Source organism: Anomaloglossus baeobatrachus, chromosome 5, assembly GCF_048569485.1.
Source record: "Anomaloglossus baeobatrachus isolate aAnoBae1 chromosome 5, aAnoBae1.hap1, whole genome shotgun sequence".
NCBI lineage: Eukaryota > Metazoa > Chordata > Amphibia > Anura > Aromobatidae > Anomaloglossus > Anomaloglossus baeobatrachus.
Window position 1 is genome coordinate 463,884,507 of NC_134357.1, and position 19,905 is coordinate 463,904,411.

The 19,905-nt window shown below is 45.9% G+C and overlaps 1 protein-coding gene across 1 annotated transcript in view; it reads left to right on the forward strand.

The window, feature by feature from the left end:
- The window catches only part of ATP9A (ATPase phospholipid transporting 9A (putative)), a 165,834-nt gene that overhangs the window by 20,382 nt on the left and 125,547 nt on the right, over positions 1-19,905 (forward strand). Inside the window, exons 2-3 of the mRNA XM_075350592.1 lie at positions 9,189-9,333; positions 18,194-18,307. Coding sequence (XP_075206707.1) covers positions 9,189-9,333; positions 18,194-18,307 — 259 coding nt within the window. The remainder of the gene's footprint in view (positions 1-9,188; positions 9,334-18,193; positions 18,308-19,905) is intronic.

Consider the following 19,905-nt stretch of genomic DNA (forward strand, 5'->3'; position numbering starts at 1 on the left):
CTCACAAGGTCCCTTCAGTGGAGACCCTGCTAATTCCCAGAAAATACATAATCTGCCCAAATCTATAGTAGGGAATGGAAACTGTACTAAAATATTCACTGCTTTGATTTCTATACTGACCAAAAATAGTTTAAAAAGTAATATATATATATATATATATATATATATATATATATATATATATATATATATATATATATATATATATATATATATATATATATACGGTATATAATTTAGTTCACCTTGTAAGGTTATGAAACTTTGCAAATTACTTTATTAGGGGACTGATGTTCATTTCTAAAAACATTGAAGTGTAAGTGGCTTCCAAACCTCCACTTTTCCCCAGTATATATCGTGCCTCCAGCTGCTTTGATATCAGAACGTTCTCATTTGGAGTACAGATGATGGCAGTGATCGGTCAGCTCAGCTCCTGCGTGTAATTATCTCTGGGGAGAAGCTTCTGCAGGAGATTGTTCTGATGAGCATAATACTAAGATGAGGAGAGAGGGGCTGACACATCACTGCCATCTCCTGTACTCCAATTGAGATCGTTCTGATAGCAACGCAGCTGAAGGTGTCAAATAGACTGTGGAAAAGCTAGCGTTTAAGCCACTGAAATGCATTTTTTTAAAGGAATGAAAACAAATCCTATAATAAAGTAATTTACAAAAGTTAATAACTTTCCGTGCTGGAAAAAAATTATTAACCCCTTCAAGACATTTGACTTACCCATACTTCATGGTCGGGAAGGGTTCCTGCTCTTTGACGTATAAGTACTACATCAAGATTGTGCAGGGCATAGACGTTGTTCCAGTGCGATCACCTTAGGGAACTCGGCTACATGACAGACCAGCCTCTACTCTCAAAGCCAGGTATGGTGCCTGCACTGCCCTGGGCTGTTTAGCCCCCTAAATGATGCGATTGATATCAATACCTTTCCCGTGAAGTCGGCTCCCCATGACATCATTACAAAGGCTCATTCATTGCCATGGAAACTCGAGGTCATCATGACGCCCTCCAGAACAGCAAGCTACGGCAAGCGTGTTAGACCATGCCAGAAGCAAGGTCTAAGAGGCTTCTATCAGTGCAGCACTGATGGGCATATTGCAGGGGCGGGCAACCATCATTCGGGGGCTGCATGAAATTATCAACTTGAAAGTTACTATATTTGGTCAAACAGTTAACTCCCTGTGGCGGCTGGAGCTTCTTGTTTTTGGTGCGGCTGTGATTTTAGGCAATATTGGCCTTGTTGCTTCTCTAGGTTTGTGTTGGCTGGGACTGCTGTATATACATCACAAAGGAGACTCTGAGGGCATATACATCACAGGAAACATTGGGGGCATATATATCACAGGAAGGGCTGAGGGCATATACTGTACATCAAAGGAGATGCTGGGGGCATACACAAAACAGGGGAGGACTGAAACCAATATACATCACTGGGGAGGGTTGAAAGGAATATACGTCGCTGGGGAGGGCTGGGAGGAATATACATCGTTGGGGAGGGCTGGGAGCACTATACATTGCGGGAAAGGCTGGGCGAACTATACATTGCTGGGGAGGGCTAGGGGCACTATACATTGCTGGGGAGGGCTAGGGGCACTATACATTGCTGGGGAGGGCTGGGGGCACTATACGTTGCTGGGGAGGGCTGGGAGCACTATACGTTGCTGGGGAGGGCTGGGAGCACTATACGTTGCTGGGGAGGGCTGGGAGCACTATACATTGCTGGGGAGGGCTGGGGGCACTATACATTGCTGGGGAGGGCTGGGGGCACTATACATTGCTGGGGAGGGCTGGGGGCACTATACGTTGCTGGGGGCACTATACGTTGCTGGGGAGGGCTGGGAGCACTATATGTTGCTGGGGATGGCTGGGAGCACTATACATTGCTGGGGAGGGCTGGGAGCACTATATGTTGCTGGGGAGGGCTGGGAGCACTATACGTTGCTGGGGAGGGCTGGGAGCACTATACGTTGCTGGGGAGGGCTGGGAGTGTCGCGGCTGGAGGGGACGCGCTCGGCACGCTCGGGTCCGGGGCTTCTGCTGCTGCGGCTCGGTGGCTCGAGTGGTGGGCCGGACCCAGGGACTCGAGCAGGGCTCCTCACCCGTGAGTGAAAAGGGATGGCTTGGTTGGGGAGATTGTTCGTGATGCAACCCACGGGACGTGGTGATGATGGCACCACCGCTGCTGGTAACGGGGATCCCGGGAGAGATGGTAGGGAGCAGCTAGGTTGTTGTCCCCTCCGTGGGTAGGTAGGTTGGTGATCCCGGGGCCCGGTGGTGTAACGGGGAGGCTGGGGTGCAGGGTTGCAGGGACAGCGCGGCGTGGTGCCGGACGGCACTGGTGTACTCACTCAGACAATCAATGACAGAGTCTCTGGTAAACCAAACGGCCGGATGGACGGGTCCCGCAGCCGGCTGCAGTGTTGTTGTTGTGCTCTCCCTGGACGGCTGATGGTGGCTGTCTTTCTCTGCACCTTTTAGAATGTTCTGACTCCTGTGGTTGCCCACCGGTAGTCCGCTCCCCGGCGTATAGGTGCCGTAGGTGCCCGTTTTGCCCGCAGGCGCTGGCCCTTGGATGTTTAGCCTGTGGCGGTGACTGTATATCCTCTCGGGGTGGACTGTTGCCTTCTGTCGGGTCTTGGTTGTTGGGAAACCCCTGGGGTTCCTGTCACACTCGGATTTGACTATTGTCGGTGGCTCCAAGCCTGTTCGGGGTTCGATGGCCCTGCCTGTGTGCTTAGCTACACTCCGCTCCCCGGTTCGGTACCGGCGGGCCACCGCCCGACCCCCGGTCCTACGGTTCTGCAGAGGTCTACTACCTCCTGCAGACGGCCACCACCGTCTGCCAACCTTGCTGTCAGTGCCTGGGCTCCGACCCAGACACTTGCAGTTTCTGTCCTCTCTCTTTCACCTCTCAACTCTACTCGCTGCTTTCCCGCCTCCAGACCTGTGAACTGCTCAGTGGGTGGGGCCAACTGCCTGGCTCCGCCCCACCTGGTGTGGACATCAGACCCTGGAGGGAGGCAACAAGGGTTTTTGGTTGACTGTTGTAACTGTCTAGGGTGGGGGGTGTGTATGTTGGTATGTATGTGACTACCTGGCTAGTCCTGGGCATCACATGAGCACTATACATTGCTGGGGAGGGCTGGGGGCGCTATACAGTGCTGGGGAGGGCTGGGGGCACTATACATTGCTGGGAGGGCTGGGAGCCAATGGGGATCTAGAGCATTTTGCTGGAAGATCTTTTGGAAAAATGCTTGAGTTTCCCTTTCACTTCCATTATACTCGGTACACAAGTACCGAGAACCCGAGCATGGTAGTGCTCGCTCATCACTAGTTTCGAGTACCGAGAACCCGAGCATGGTAGTGCTCGCTCATCACTAGTTACAAGTACCGAGCACCAGAGCATGGTAGTGCCCGCTCATCACTAGTTACGAGTATCGAGCACGAGAGCATGGTAGTGCCCGCTCATCACTAGTTACGAGTACCGAGCACCAGAGCATGGTAGTGCCCGCTCATCAATAGTGACAACCAATATGACCCCAATTTCTCTTCCTACAATGGCTGCCTCCAAATTCTTAGGGCCTCATTCAGACATTTAGCCCCCTTGAACTTTTTCTATTATAGTCTGTGGGACTGTTCACATGTCTGTAATGTTTTTGTGCACTTATTGTCCTGAAAAAAGCAAAAAGACATATCGGATTGTGAATTACAAATTCACATCAATGCCTCCATGAAACAACCGGACAGCACATACATCTAGTAGCACCCTCTTGTTCTTAATTTTTCAATGACTTTTTGATTGGAGAAACTTGAGAAAAAATCCTCTACATGACTAATAATGTCCATAGTTGTAGATGTCACAGAAACTGGAACAGGCTGAGGTTTTTACTATTAATTTTTATTTCAAGGGAAAATATTCCTAAATACAAGAAGCCGCCTTCCACGGGCTTCAGTTGATCCTGGAACAAATCTTCTCAATGTCGGATGAAGGTGCCATGACTTGAACAAAGCAGTTGAATGACGTGTGTTGTTCCAGTTGTCCTGGGCTGTGACCGCCAGCTCACTGAATCAACATCCCGGGACTCTTTTCGACTGGCACCGTGCTGCTCCAGGCGGCTCCCTTCTTCTGGCAAGAAATGTTATTTACTCTGCAATGTCGGAGAAAAGTTCTGATGATCCAGTTCCTAAAATGTTAAAACCAGTGTGCAAATGCATTTCTGCAACATTCGGTGCTCGACTATCCCAAATCTCAAGAATATAAAAGCATATACATTAATAGGGTACCATAGGATTTCAGAGAGCTGGAATTTGTTCGCATCGGTTGGACAGCAGGGGTTTAAAAATAAGTTAGTGATATCCATAATTTCTGGACTGTAAGGCTTTTTATTTTGTAAATTTTTTTTTTAACCGGACATGTAGCGCCCCTGAGACCCTCAGGGCTCTACAGGGAACTGCATCCTCTTGGGGATGCAGGACTTGCCCTGTGGGACCTGGAGTACCAGTGCCGATTCCATCCAAACACGACCAAAATCCTAGTTCGCCACTCCACTCTGGGCATAAAGGGTTAACCATGTAAGGGGATGGTCGCCATGGGAATGAGTCCCTGGGTATATCCAGCCTGGTGGGAGGGGTCAGTGAGTAGTCGGTAGTGAGTAGTGATGGGCAGTCCAGCTCTTTTTGGTGATCCGGTTCCCATGGCTCCGCTCACCAAAAAGAGCCGGATCTTTCAGATCGTTCTCGGCTCCTTATTAAATATGTGTTCACCCCAGGTGAACACATATTTAAGACTATAGTAACGCCGCAAAAACCCCGCCCACTCGCGGCTAAACCCCGCCCACTTATAATTGACCAATTCGATTGTTGAGTGGGCGGAGTTTAGTCGCGGGTGGGCGGGGTTTCAGCGGCGAAAACAGCCGTTTAGATATTTTAGTGGCTCTCATTGGTGATACGGCTCCTGTCAGTCACAGCAGGGAGCCGGATCTTTGTGTCGGGTCGTTCACGACCGACACATCACTACTAGTGAGGAGAGAGTCGAGTAGCACACAGGTGAGGTGTGCGGATGTGTCTGAGCTGGGTCCGTGTAACTGTGACCCCGGGGGCACAGGAGAGAGGTCACCAGGACGGGTACCGGAGATACCGATGGGATCGGAGCACGCATGGGGCACAGAGCCCTAGGTCAAGCACAAGTTTTAGACTGTTTGGCAAATACCTGCCCGGTGAGGAAACCTTCACAGACTTCACCAAGCCAAATAATCCGGGGGCATCAGCAGTAAACAAGGATTGGAGTTCGGACACTTACCTCCACACAGGATCCACACTGCTCGCCGTATGGAGAAGGGGACTTTACCCCAAAAGGGACAGTCGAGGCCCCCAAACGCTCCACGCTACGGGGACCCAATCAGCTAAGAGTGCCGGGGACAAAGCAACCTGGGTCACTACAATGGCACTAGTCCTCCAAGGGACCTGAACCAGCAACCCCTGGGCCCACTGTGAGTAGAGACTGTTAAAGACAACCTGGTGTGGTCTCCGTTATTGCCCCCGTTACATCTCCCCGGAACAGCCCTACTTGCGGAGGGCCTACATGACAGCTGGCACTACCATTAGCCCTGGGAGTACCCACATTGAGCAGAGGCGATTCTCCATCCTTAACCGCAACCCGCAGGTGGTGTTACATGACAAAAACTCTTATCTCCCCTGTAAATACCCCCCATTAACAAAAGGGGCCCAGAAAACGGGACCGGACAACGGCCACCAGAGTTACATTCCTATTTGTTACTGCCCGGTAGCGAGTACCCCCTTCTCTGGGCGCTACAGACACTTTTCGGCTCATTGTATTTACAGAAGGCAGAATTTTGGCGTGTTTCTTTGGCTGCTGTATTAGGGAATGTGCACGCTCAGCAGAGAATAGAAGGATAAATTCACGGGTGGCGAAGATTTGAAATTACGTAATGCAATGCAAAGTGTGAAAGAAAGACTATGGGCTTATTCACATGTAAGGTCTGTATACCAAAACTGGGAGTGGAACCTACAGGAAAAAACTGTAATTGAAAGATTGATACTTGTTCTGTGTTTTACAGACCTTCCTGGTTTTGGTATACAGATGAAAAATACTGATGTGTGAACAAAGCCTTTAAAAAGTATCTGTCAGCAGGTTTTGGCTATGTAATCTGAGAGCAGCATGATGTGGAGGCAGAGACCCTGATTTCAGCTATGGTAGCTGTGTTTTGCGGTTTCAGTACAATCAGTGTTTTATCAGAAGAAGATAATCAGAAGAGGAATAGTTATCTCGAGCCTCCCCTGCCCCACCACCGATTGGCAGCTTTCTGCCAATATACAGTGTATACAGGAAGCTTCCAATCAATGGTGTGGGTGGAGCTATACAGATCTCAGCATTCAGAGCTCTGCTATATTTGCAGCAGAGAACTAAGTGACACCTCACTGGAATAAGAGTATCTGCCCCTTCATCAGCCATGCTGCTGTCAGAGTACATAGCAAAAACCTGCTGACAGAATCCCATTAACAGCTTCATTGTTTTTAAAGCTGTGAATCTCGCGAAGGCTTTTCTAATGTTAATTATTTTTATTTAATTTTAATTTGGGGGATCTACTGTAAAAATGTTTCATGGGCACATATGTGTACATACTCTTAAAGGTAATTTCATCAGAAAATAAATTATGATTTAAATCAGGTTTTTTGGTGTTTACATTTTTTTATTTTATTTTTGCAAAGCTTTTGTGTTTTTTTTATTTCACTATTTGTATTAAAATAAAAATTAGAAGTGTTGAAATTTTATCACTGACGACTAGGGCTATTTTAGACTTTAACTTCCTGTTGTTTCAGGAAATGTACATGTACATTAGCTGCAATGAGCCCAATTTATTGTATTGAAGCATCTAATGAGTGTGTGCAAAGGTAATTGTGAAGGTAAGGAGATTAGAATCAGCTATGACTGGTGGATCCTGTGATATTACGGTAGCTGTGAATAAAGATGCTGCCTGTTATTGTAATCCTGCCTCTTATTATATCCTGCAGAAAATTCTTCCTCAAAGTTGTCTAAAATAGCTCCACTGGCCAGTGTGATAATTACAAGGTTACTCATTTTGTTTTTTTAATAAAAAAAAAATGAAAAATGGCAAAAATGTTTTAAAAATACATGTTTTACAAAAACCTGATTTAAACAATAGTTTGTTTTCTAGTGAAGATTATAATAAATAGTGATGGGCGGACTCACAGATAACTGTGACCGGCAGGTCTAACCTGGTTAAAAAAAAATCAAGGTTCCGGCCGGTGATTGGTTCTGGTTATCTGGCCGTACGCCGGTCCCCATAAAAGTCTGTGGGGACCAGAATCCAGCAATTAATAATGGTGGTAGCTTCATACTTACAGAGGCTCCGGTGTGGCTGTAACTGCTTCCAGACCGCTCATTCACTTCCAGGGCCGCTCATTAGCCTCATGCATATGCACTGCTTTCTCTGCCGACCAGCCATCCTCGCATCTGTGATTGGTTGCAGTCAGACGGTGTCACAGAGGCTAAGGGTGCGTCTCACTGCAACCAATCACAGGCGCTGTCTGCAGGTCACTATTGGGTGTAAAAATAAATAAAAAATTTGGCATAGGGTTCCCCCATATTATGATACCCAACACAGATAAAGCATATGGCTACAGGCTGCAGCCCCCAGCTGTGCACTTATCTTGGTTGTGTATCAAAATAAGCGCAATTGCATGAGCGGTGATGTCGCTCAGGCTATTTGCGGTCATAGGTGGAGGACCGTAGGAACCTATAGCTGTGACCACAAATCACCTGAGTGACGTCACCGGTAATCACGCCGCTCACTCGGTCTCTGCCTGAACCTCACAGCGGGCGGTCATGTTCTATGGTTGCTTGATGTGAATTCAGATGTATCAGAGCTGGAGTTGTGGGATTTTTTTGGGTGTTTAGTGTTTATTTCTTTTCACTTACAGATTAGTAATGGGGGAGTCTCATAGATGCCAGATGCCTCCCATTACTAGTCTAGGGCTTAGTAGCAATTGTGAGCTGACATTAACCCCTTATTGCCCTGATTGCCTCTGCACCAGGTCAATTGAGAAGAGCTGGGTAAAGCGCCAGGACTGTCACATCTAATGGATGTGGCAACTCTGGGTGGCTGCAGGCTGCTCTTTTTAGGCTGGGGGTGGCCCAATAAGAATCAGACAGTTTTAATAAATCTACTCCAGTATTTTTAGAATGTTTTGTTTTTTTTTTATCCGGTTCTCTGTAGACCACGTGCACACGTTGAGTATTTGGTGAGTTTTTTTACCTCAAGTCAAAATCAGGAGTGGAACAATTGGAGGAAAAGTATAATAGAAACACAGGCTCCATGTCTGTATTTCTTACCCACATCTGGTTTTGACACATACTGAGGTAAAAAACTCCCCAAATACGCAATTCGTGCTCTTAGGACAATATTACATCTGTCTGCTAAAGCCAATAACCATTTTGGTCAAAATCCAGGCCTATAGTGCGGAGCTAACACTACCATGCTTGGGTTTTCAGGTCTTGTAACGAGCAGTGTACCGATTTGTGTACCTAGTATAATGGAAGTCAATGGGGAAGATCTTCTGGAAAAATGCTCGTTCACCATTGACTTCGATTATATTTGGTACATGAGTTGATCTTGTCCAAGCGTCAAACTGCTCATTACCAGTACCGAGCATCCGAGCAATAGTAGAGCTCTCATCACTAGTGATGGGTGAGCACTAAAATTCTCGTTCGATTTGAGCTGCTCGGACGAGCTCAATGTGAGTAACAAGCATTATGGAAAGTCAATGGTTGGCCTGTTCGGGCCTCTAGCCACATATAGCCAGTCATAAACGGAGCATTTCAGTGGGAATGAGGGTGGGGGGGTTTGGGGGTCACACTACTTCCAACAATGTTGGTTGATCCCCCGGGAGAGCCATTCAGAGACTGTTGACCTATTGTTATAGAGTGTGAAATAAAATATCCACCAAGTTACGGATGGAAAAGCCCATATTGTATATACTCTGTAATTAGCGTTAAATGTCCTCTAACTAATTGCATCTTCTCTGTAATTGGCCTGGAATTAAGAAACGAAATTTCTGAAGAATCGCCGCCGGAGTATCTCATGATCCATTGTATCATTACACTAATAAGTATTTCTCTGTCTTCTATTTTTAAGGTGCTGCGATTGTCTGGGGTGCTGTGGTCGTCGGGAACTGAGGCCACGAACTGTCTGGCTTGGACACCCCGAAAAAAGAGAACAAAGGTATCCAAGGAACGTCATCAACAATCAGAAATACAACTTCTTCACATTTCTCCCAGGGGTAAGACTTTTTTTTTTAATTTTCTCGCGTTCGCTCAGAAGCTTTTACGCTATTTGCAGGCCGGAGCCTTCACTGCAGCGAGCTGCTGGGTATTTACCTTTTAGCAATTAACTTTAGCAATTAGGATTCCTGCAGCCTCCAGGCCTGAAAGCACAAAGCTCCCAATGAGTGAGTCAGGCTACATTACAGATTTTTTTCCCCCAACTTAGACATGTACGGTAAATTCACAGGATATACCATAAACGTCTGGTAATTGTATATCAGTCATCCAGGACCTGCACCTGCTTTAAAACATCGGTCGTGCAAGGTGTGGCCAAGACTGTTTCTCCTGAGGATGTACTATAAAAGCCCAAACTGAGAGAGGAATAACCCTGTCAAGCCCATGTGTGTAGCATTGCAGCATATGGCAGCGCAGTGCCCTCACATGTCCTATTGATGGTGTACAAGAGCTCAATACTCTGCCATATGGTGGCTCCCTAAGGCTAGGTTCACACTTCCGTTAAAATGTATCAGTCACAATCCGCTGCTCTGGTAAATAACGGAATCCGTTTAGCGGATTCCGTTGTTCCCATAGACTTGTATGAGTGGCGGATTGTGACTGATGATGCTGCGTTGCACCCTCCGCCCGACTGATCAGTCGTGGAACAACTGACCGCGGGGCGGAAGGAACGCAGCCTATAACGTTTTTTGAGCAGCGCAATCCGTAGAATTTCGCTGCGCATGCGCTCTCTGGCTCCCTACACCTGTAACCAGGATACACATCGGGTTACTAAGCAATGTGCTTTGGTTAGTTACCCGATATTTACACTGGTTACGTGTGCAGGGAGCCAGCGCTAAGTGGAGCACACTGGTAACCAGTGTAAATATTGGGTAACCAAGCAAAGTCCTTTGCTTTTAGTTACCTGATATTTACCCTGGATACGTGTGCAGGGAACCCGACACATCGCCGCTCGGCTCCGCCCCCTCCCGCACTCCGCATGTACGTATACACACACACATACACACACCTGTCCCTAGCCCTGCAGTCCCCGCGGCACTGAGGTCCTCAGTGCCATGGCCCCGCTCGGCTCCACCCACCTCGAACTCCGCCCCCTCGAGTCCAATAATGAAATCTGTTCTTTGTCATCCGTTGTACAACGCATCAGTCACATGCGTCAAGCAACGCATGTGACTGATGCACAACAACGGAAATGTGAACCTAGCCTTAGGCCACATGCACACAGAGTATTTGGTGAGTTTTTTACCTCAGTATTTGTAAGACAAAACCAGGAGTGGGTAATAAATCCAGAAGTGGTGCCCGTATTTCTATTCTACTTTTCCTCTGATTATTCCACCAAACACTGAACGTGTGCACGTGGCTATGATAAGAGTCTGTCTTTTTTGCACACATTCATTATTTGGTCAGCATTTACCTCAGTATTTGCCAAAACCAGGAGTGGGTGATAAATACAGAAGTGGTGCCCGTGTTTCTATTATACTTTTCCTCTCATTGTTCCACTCTTGGTTTTGGCTACAAATACTGAGGTAAAAACTAACCAAATATTCAACATGTGCACAATTTCATGGTAGTATCATAGGAGAACGCGTAGTGTCATGGCCGAAATTGTTGGCACCATTGTCAAGAAAATGAAGTATTTCTGTTACTGCAATCATACACGTTTTGTTATTTCCTTTGTAAGTATTGGATCAACACAAAAGAAGTGCAAGGAAATTTGGACATGATTTCACTCAAAGCTATAGAAATGGGCCAAACAACATTGTTAGCACGCTGAACTTAATATTTGGTTGCACACCCTTTGGAATAAATAACTGTAATCAATCGCTTCCTATAACTGTCAACAAGCTTCTTTCACCTCTCACCTGGAATTTTTAACTCTTTTTGTAAACTCCTCCAGGTCTCCTATTTGAAGGCATCATCTCTCAACAGCAAATTTAACATCTCTCCACAGATGGTCAATGGGATTTAGATCCAGACTTTATTGCTGTCACGTCAGAACTCTACAGCAGTTTGTTTCCATCATTTTTGGGGGCTTATTAAAGTATGTTTCATTGTCCTGTTGGAATACCTATGACCCAGGACACAAACCCATCTTTCTGACACTGGACACTACATTGATACCCAAAATCCTTTGGTAATCTTCAGATTTCATGATACCTTACACACATTGGCAGCAAAACAACCCCAAAACATCTTTGAGCTTCCACCATATTTCACTGTGGGTACTGTGTTCCTTTCTTTGTAGGTCTCATTTCCTTTTCAGTAAACAGTAAAAGGATGTGCTTTACAAAAAAGATTTATCTTGGATTCATCTGTCCTCAAGACACTTTCCCAGAAGGATTTTGGTTACTCACGTACATTTTGGTAAACTGCATTCTAGCTTTTTTATGTCTGTGTCAGCAGTGGGGTTCTCCTGTGTCTTGTGCCATAACATTTCATTCAAATGTCAATGGATAGTTTGCGGTGACACTAACGTACCCTGAGCCTTCAGGACAGCTTGGATTTTTTTGGAACTTGATTGGGGCTGTTTATCCGCCATCCGGACTACCCTGCGTTTCAACCTTTCACCACCTTTTCTCTGCTGTCCAAGTCTAGGAAGGTTAGCTACAGTGCCATGGGTTGCAAACTTCTTGATTTATGTTGTGCACCATGGCAAAGGAACATCAAGATCTCTGGAGATTGTTGATATTTTTAAACAATTTTGGTTCTCAAATACTCAGTCAATTCAATTCTCTTCTACTCTTTCAGTTCTCCATACGTAGTGTGGCACATACAATATAAAGATTGAATCAGCTTCTCTTTTAATCTGGTTTCAGGTGTGCTTTTCACATTGCCTACATCTGTTACTTGCCACAGATGAATGTGAACGAGTATCAAATGCTTGGAACAAAGTTTTTTTTGTTTACCCACAATTTTGGAAAGGTGATAAGTTGTCAGGCCGATTTTTTTTTTTTCCGTTTTGTATAAAATTATGTCCAATTTGCCTCCCCCCCCCTCTGTATGTTTGTGCTGTTCGAATACACACAAAGGAAATAAACTTGTGAATGTCAAAACATTTGTAACTGAAATAATTTTCGGAGAGAAATAAATACTTTATTTTTTAAAACAATTTCAGGGGTGCCAACACTTTCGGCCATGACTGTAATTCTGTGAGGTAGTGCCATTACAACACGGATCTGTAATATGACTCTGTGCATGAAGCCTGGAGGTCCATCAAGCTGGTGTCGGGTGGTGACCTATGCTGAAAGTTTATATACACAATATGTAAAGGATAAACCTTTCACTGCTGGGTGTCTACATGCACTAGTACGGGAAGTCCGATTTATTGGCGTATTTTGCAAGGAACAGACACCTCTTGCAGCAGGTTATCTTCCCTGAGAACAGAAGGATCAGGCATTCAAAATCAATATGCCCCATCCATCTTTCCCCCAACATTTTTTACCAAGGCTGACACAGGCAATCAACCTCAAGTTCTCCTGAAATTACAGTCACAGTTTTCCATAGAACTTCATGAACACCAACTCTCTTCTCCTCTCTCAGTAATGGGGAACTTTGAATTTACTAAAGACAAATTTTACTTGTACATTGCAAATTTTAAGAGTCCAAGAGGAGAAAGAAGCAGATTTATCTATTAAAGGGAACCTGTCACCAGATTTGTCCCATATACACTGTGGCCATCACCAGTGAGCCCTTATATACAGCACTTTATAATACTGTATATAAGCATCTAGGCCAATCTGTATGTATGCGGTCCAGTATGATGGAGATAGCTGGCTGCTCTTCTCTTCCTTTCATCGTCGTCCTCCTTCCCTGCTCCATGTGGATGATGCGTTTTACATCATCCAAACAGATGCGTCCTTTGTGCTCCTGCATACGCGCACTTCTCTCTCTACCCTGCCGAGGGCAGACTAAAGTATTGTAGGGCGTTCTTTGACCTTACCCTGCGAATACACATTACAGTACTTTGCGCTGTCCTCAGCAGGGTAGGGAGAAGTGCTCAGGAGCGTAATGGAGGCCTTTGTGTGGATAACGAAGGGCGCCTCACCCACACGGAGCAGGGAAGGAGAACATCGATGGAAGGAAGATAGGAGTCGCCAGACCGAGACCAGTGACACCAATCAGACTGGACAGCCCACTAGGTGAGTATAATAAAGGTGTTTTTAACATTATACAGATCGGCCTGGGCTCTTATATGCAGTATTCTAGAATGCTGTATATAGGGGTTTATTGGTGGTAGCAGTTTATAGGGGACAAATCTGGTGACCGGTTCCCTCAAAGATATATTATAAAGATTCTTATTTTCACTTCTGCTATTGATTTGTTGCAAAAAAAAAGTGGTTACTCTTTAAGGTAGTCACTCACCTACTCCTGGTGTATTCTTAGGGGTACTTTGCACGTTGCGACATCGCTACTGCGATCTCATCGGGGTCAAATCGAAAGTGACGCACATCCGGCGCCGGTAACTACGTCGCAATGTGTAAAGCCTAGATGCGCCCATAAACGATCGCAAAAGCGTCGTAAATCGGTGATCTGTGTAGTGTCGGTCATTTTCATAATGTCGCACCAATAGGAGATACGATGTTGTTCCTCGTTCCTGCGGCAGCACATATCGCTGTGTGTGACACCACCGCAGGAGCGAGGAACATCTCCTTACCTGCCTCCACCGGCTGTGCGGAAGGGAGAAGGTGGGCGTGATGTTTACGTCCCGCTCATCTCCGCTTCTATTGACCGCCTGCCGTGTGACGTCGCTGTGACGCCGCACGACCCGCCCCCTTAGGAAGGAGGCGGGTTGCCAGCCAGAACGACGTCGCAGGGCAGGTAAGTGCGTGTGAAGCTGCCGTAGCGATAATGTTCACTACGGCAGCTATCACAAGATATCGCATGTGCGACGGGGGCGGGGACTATCGCGCTCGGCATCGCAAGCATCGGCTAGCGATGTCACAGCGTGCACAGTACCCCTTAGTTTTAAGCCACGTTTCCACATAGTATAAACACTTTTTTATTTTATTTCTTTTTGTGCAAAAAATCCACCGCATTTAACAGTTGAAGCGAAATGGCTGTAATTTAAAAACTCTCATCTGCTGGGTACTTAAAGATACTGTTGGACTTTGCATGTTTTTCCTTAGGCCGCTTCACACTGTGTTACTCTCCCCATTCAGAGGTCTCATTTGAGCTTCCGTCTGAACCCCCAGGCATGCGCCGACAGGGCCATGAACTAAAACCGTGCAATCGGAGTCACCGTGTGTTCTGTCGTGCACCATTTTCGGGCATATACGCTTTCTGCAGGTGGACATCCAGATATAGTAGACTGCATATAGGTGTCTACTAGCGTATACTCCCGAAAATGGTGCACAGCAGAGCACACGGTGACTCCGTCTGCATTATTATATTTAATGGCCCCATTGTCGCATACGTCCAAAACCCATTTTGCCGAGGTGGTTCGGACGGAAGCCCCGTCGGGACCACTGAATGGAGATCACAATGCAATGTGAAAGGACCCTTACAAAATCCCAGCATGCATTTCTGCATTAAAAAAATTAATAAAAATCTACATAAAAAAAACATATAAAAAGCACCATGGAATAAATGGTGCTATAATAATAAATAGTAATAGTATAACCTGCATAAAAAAAGATGCAAAAATACAATAATCAGAATAAATTGGTATTGCATATTCAGTTGCACATGTACCGCCCCGCAGGCTCGGCTGCGACCGCCGAGCCGCTCTGATCCGTGCTCGTACTGCGGGTGGTGGCTCGAGCCTCTCACGGACCCGGGGGTCACGTCGCTCTGCAAGGGAGTTGGCGCTACACACTGGGATTTGGGTGAGGAGTCCCACTGCCGTGGCCACGGTGGTTTGGTTTTGGATGTTAGTTCGTGACGCCACCCACGGGTTGTAGTGATTGTAGACACTACCGCTGTGGTGAAGGTATGGGGAAGGGGGCTCCCGGAAGCGGTGTAATGGCGCAGCTAGGTGTTGAACCCTCCGTGGGTAGGGGATGTTGGTTCCGGGGCCCGGTAAGCGAGGGCCGGGGTGCAGGGTGAGGTGTTGCGGTGCAGTGCCTGATGGCACTGGTGTACTCACTCTGACACAACACACTGGAGTCTCTGGTAAACCAAACGGAGTGATGAACGGGGCCCACAGCCGGCTGCAGCTTCTCCCAGAATAGGTTGGTGATTTCCGCCTTTTTCCTGCACCTCTGTGTGTAAATGTTTGACTCCTATGCCTAGACAACGGTAGTCCGCTCCCCGACTTGCGTATGCCGTAGAAGCCAGCCCGTTTGCCCGCAGACGCTGGCCCTTTGGGTCTCTATGCCTTGGCGGTGGCTTTACCCTGTATGGTTGGGCCGTTGTCTTCTAACGGGACTTGTGTGGGATAGGTCCTAAAGTCCAGTCCGCAATCAGTTGATTCGACTTGGCCCTGTAGGTTCAGGGCTTTGTACTGGGTCTGAGTACCCTGCCTGGTGCTCCGTTATCCAGTTGGCTCCCCGGTTCGGTTCCGGCGGGCCACTACCCTGTCCCGGTCCCTTACGGTACCACCGGTCGTCTTCCCGGTCTCCTGCAGGCGACCACCGTCTGCCTCTTTGCCAATGGCGACTGGGCTCCGACCCAGCCACCTGGTAGTCTCTTATCAGGGCACGGACACAAGACTGCCCGTGACCTTGACTGCTCTCCACTCTGGACTTGACTTAGACTTCGACTAACTGTTTTCCCGCCTCCAGGACTGTGAACTCCTCGGTGGGCAGATCCAACCACCTGGCTCCGCCCCCCTGGTGTGGACATCAAACCTGGAGGGTGGTAACAAGGTTTTTAGTTTGCTGTTGTCACCTAACTGGGAGGGGGGTGTGGTGTTGTGTGTGACTACCTGGGACGACCCGACTAGTCCGGGGCGTCACACACACATCTGCAGATAACACTAGTATTTTCGTAAGTGGAAATATGGATTTAGAGCCCTTAAAAGGGAACCTGTCACCAGAATTTTCGCTATTAAACTAAAAGAATCCCCTTCTGCAGCTCCTGGGCTGCATGCTATAAAGGTTCATCTTGCTATTGGTCCCCCTTTCAGACCTACATAACAACTTTTTAAAATATTACCTTTTGCTATGGTAATGAGGTTTGTTGGCCCTGTGGGCGGGCTGTATCTTGTCTGTTGGCCCCCCTCCTGCCGCTGTTCGCCGCCCCCCAGTGTTCATTTACATAGATGAGGCCGCCGCCCTCCTCTTCCGCAGGCAGTGCTCCGGGTGTCTCGCGCATGCCCAGTGGCACTATCGCGGGACTGAGCACTGTTTTCAAAACGTGAGCGTCGGTGATGTTATTGCGCAGGCACGAGATTATGTGCGGCGCTGTGAATGTCATCACCAGCGTCATCCAAGTACCCGCCCATAATCTCGTGCCTGCGCTTTTACCTCTGCCTCTATCGTTATGCGCTTGCGCTGGCCATTGCTTATTTTTAGCATCCCCGTTTACCTTTTTTTGAAAACAGTGCTCAGTCCCTCGATAGCGCCACTACGCATGCGCGAGACTTCCGGAGCACTGCGGAAGATGAGGGCGGCGGTCTCATCTATGTAAATGAACACTGGGGGACAGCGAACAGCGGCAGGAGGAGGGATAACAGACGAAATACAGCCCGCCCCTGGGGCCAACAAACCTCGTTACCATACCAAAAGGTAATATTTTATAAAGTTATTTAGGTCTGAAAGGGGGGCCAGTAGCAAGAGGAACCTTTATAGAATGCAGCCCATGAGCTGCAGAAGGGGATTCTTTTAGTTTAATAGCGAAAATTTTGGTGACAGGTTCCCTTTTAATCTAAAATCAACCCTTGGTTGAACTCGATGGACATTTATTTTTGGTCACCCGTTGTAAGTATATAACATGAATGAGGGATACGTCACTACATAACTTTATGGAGTTTTGGCTTCCCTTGATGCCGATCGGAGGCTCCAAAGATGGCCGTGGTCCATCAGATGAATCAAAGAATACGCTCTGTAGAATTTATTTATTTTTTTTTTTATAAATTCTTTATTTAAATTTTTTAAGTCATAACAAGGTATAGGACAAAAAAAAGGGGGATTTTTAACAAGATTCAAGGATTTATTTTTATTTCTTTATTATTTCATTTACTGTGAATTCTCATGAGCAGCATCATGACAAATGAAATGTTTAACAGTAAGTACAGACCCCTAGTCCTTTCATAGCTGACCTCTGACCTCACAGCAGGCCCTGGTGTGATATAATGACCCCCTGGGGGGGCCGGGAGCCCATCTGTGGCTGCAGCAGTGAACTCCATATATTTCCTTCAGACCTGTAGGTCTTCAAGTCGCTCTATGATTCTGACACTTTCTTGCATTGCTTTCTCTGAAGATACTTATTTAAAAGAAAAACATATTGGAGTTTGCTCCATGTAAATAGCGTCCTGCTGTTTACCCAATCATGGATGAAGCCGAGCCGTCTCCTGGGGGCAAAGTGGCCTTAATTAACACCTTGCTGGGGGGCAAAGGGGGATGTTGACAGCTGTTAGTACAATTGACCATTTTTTACACTCTTTAACAATTATATGTTCAGTTGTTTAAGAGAGAAGTTATTTATAAAGCTGGACATGGACAGGATATGGAAAGCGTCCGACAGATGGATGCGCGAGCACGGCAATGCATGAAACTCAACAGAGGCAAAAAGAAATCTGACATTATTCACGTTATAATAAAAATCATTGCCATCATTTTGAATAAAAAAATAAGTCTTAAGTGGTTGACCGAAAAGTATAATGATAAATTCACCCCTTGCTCTATGTATTTGGATGCAATTGTAAGAATCTGTGTACAGAACCTGCATTACTTTATATCATTCTTCTTTTTTCTATTTTAGATCCTTTTTAACCAGTTCAAATACTTCTTCAACTTATATTTCCTGCTGCTGGCCTGTTCACAATTTGTGCCTGAGATGCGGCTGGGGCCCCTCTACACTTTCTGGGTTCCTCTGGTATGTGGATGATTTCATGTGCTTTTAAGTGTCTTCATTCCTCTATATATGTGAACATAATTTTACAGTTTATATTGAGATATGTGGCACAAATTTTATGTTCTACTGATCCTGAGTTACATCCTGTATTATACTCCAGAGCTGCACTCACTATTCCGCTGGTGCAGTCACTGTGTACATACATTATATTACTTATCCTGAGTTATATCCTGTATTATACTCCAGAGCTGCACTCACTATTCTTCTGGTGGAGTCACTGTGTACATACATTACATTACTTATCCTGTACTGATCCTGAGTTACATCCTGTATTCTACTCCAGAGCTGCACTCACTATTCTGCTGGTGGAGTTCCTGTGTACATTACTTTACTTTTTCTGTACTAATCCTGAGTTACATCCTGTACTATACTCCAGAGCTGCACTCACTATTCTTCTGGTGGAGTCACTGTGTACATACATTACATTACTTATCCTGTACTGATCCTGAGTTACATCCTGTATTCTACTCCAGAGCTGCACTCACTATTCTGCTGGTGGAGTTCCTGTGTACATTACATTACTTATCCTGTACTGATCCTGAGTTACATCCTGTATTCTACTCCAGAGCTGCACTCACTATTCTGCTGGTGGAGTTACTATGTAAAAACATTACATTACTTATCCTGTACTAATCCTGAGTTACATGTACTAATCCTGAGTTACATCCTGTATTATACTCCAGAGCTGCACTCACTATTCTGCTGGTGGAGTCACTATGTAAAAACATTACATTACTTATCCTGTACTGATCCTGAGTTACATCCTGTATTATACTCCAGAGCTGCACTCACTATTCTTTGGGTAAAGTCACTGTGTACATTTATTACATGACTTATCCTGTATTATACGCCAGCGCTGAACTCACTATTCAGCTTGTTTAGTTATTGTGAAAATATATTGCTCATACTGTACTGATCCTGAATTACATCCTCTGTTATACTCCAGAGCTGCACTCACTATTCTGCTGGCAGATTCAATGTGTACATACACTACATTACTTTTCCTGTACTGATCCTGAATTTCATCCCATATTATACTCCAGAGCTGCACTCACTGTTCTGCTAGTTATTGTTTGTGAAATACAGCAAGATTGATCTCAGAGCTGACCATGCTCCCCCTTTGACATTTGCACATGCTCATTAGATGCTTCAATTCAAAAGATGGGGTCGAGGTTTGTGGCTATTACACGTATTCTTTCCTGAAACAACAGGAAATTATTCTGAAAAAAAGCCCCAGTGAATAGAGTGAAAACTGCAAGATTTCAGTTTTTATATTTTAATACTAAACTATATGTGTACAATATAAGAAAAATAATTTGCCCAAAATAAAAAAGGCCTTATTTTTTTTAGTGTTGAATGCTGTGGAGATCAAGCTCCACTACATTAGGACATAGGTATCCAGCTTATGCATTGTCTATTGCAGGTGGAGGTAGCTGAATTATAAGATATCATTGCATCCAGTGAGACTTTCTTATTTTATGCATTGTATAGATTCTATTCTTTTTGTGTGATGATCACCAAACCTTTGTAAAATAGCCTCGCTTCCCTTTCCCTTCTCT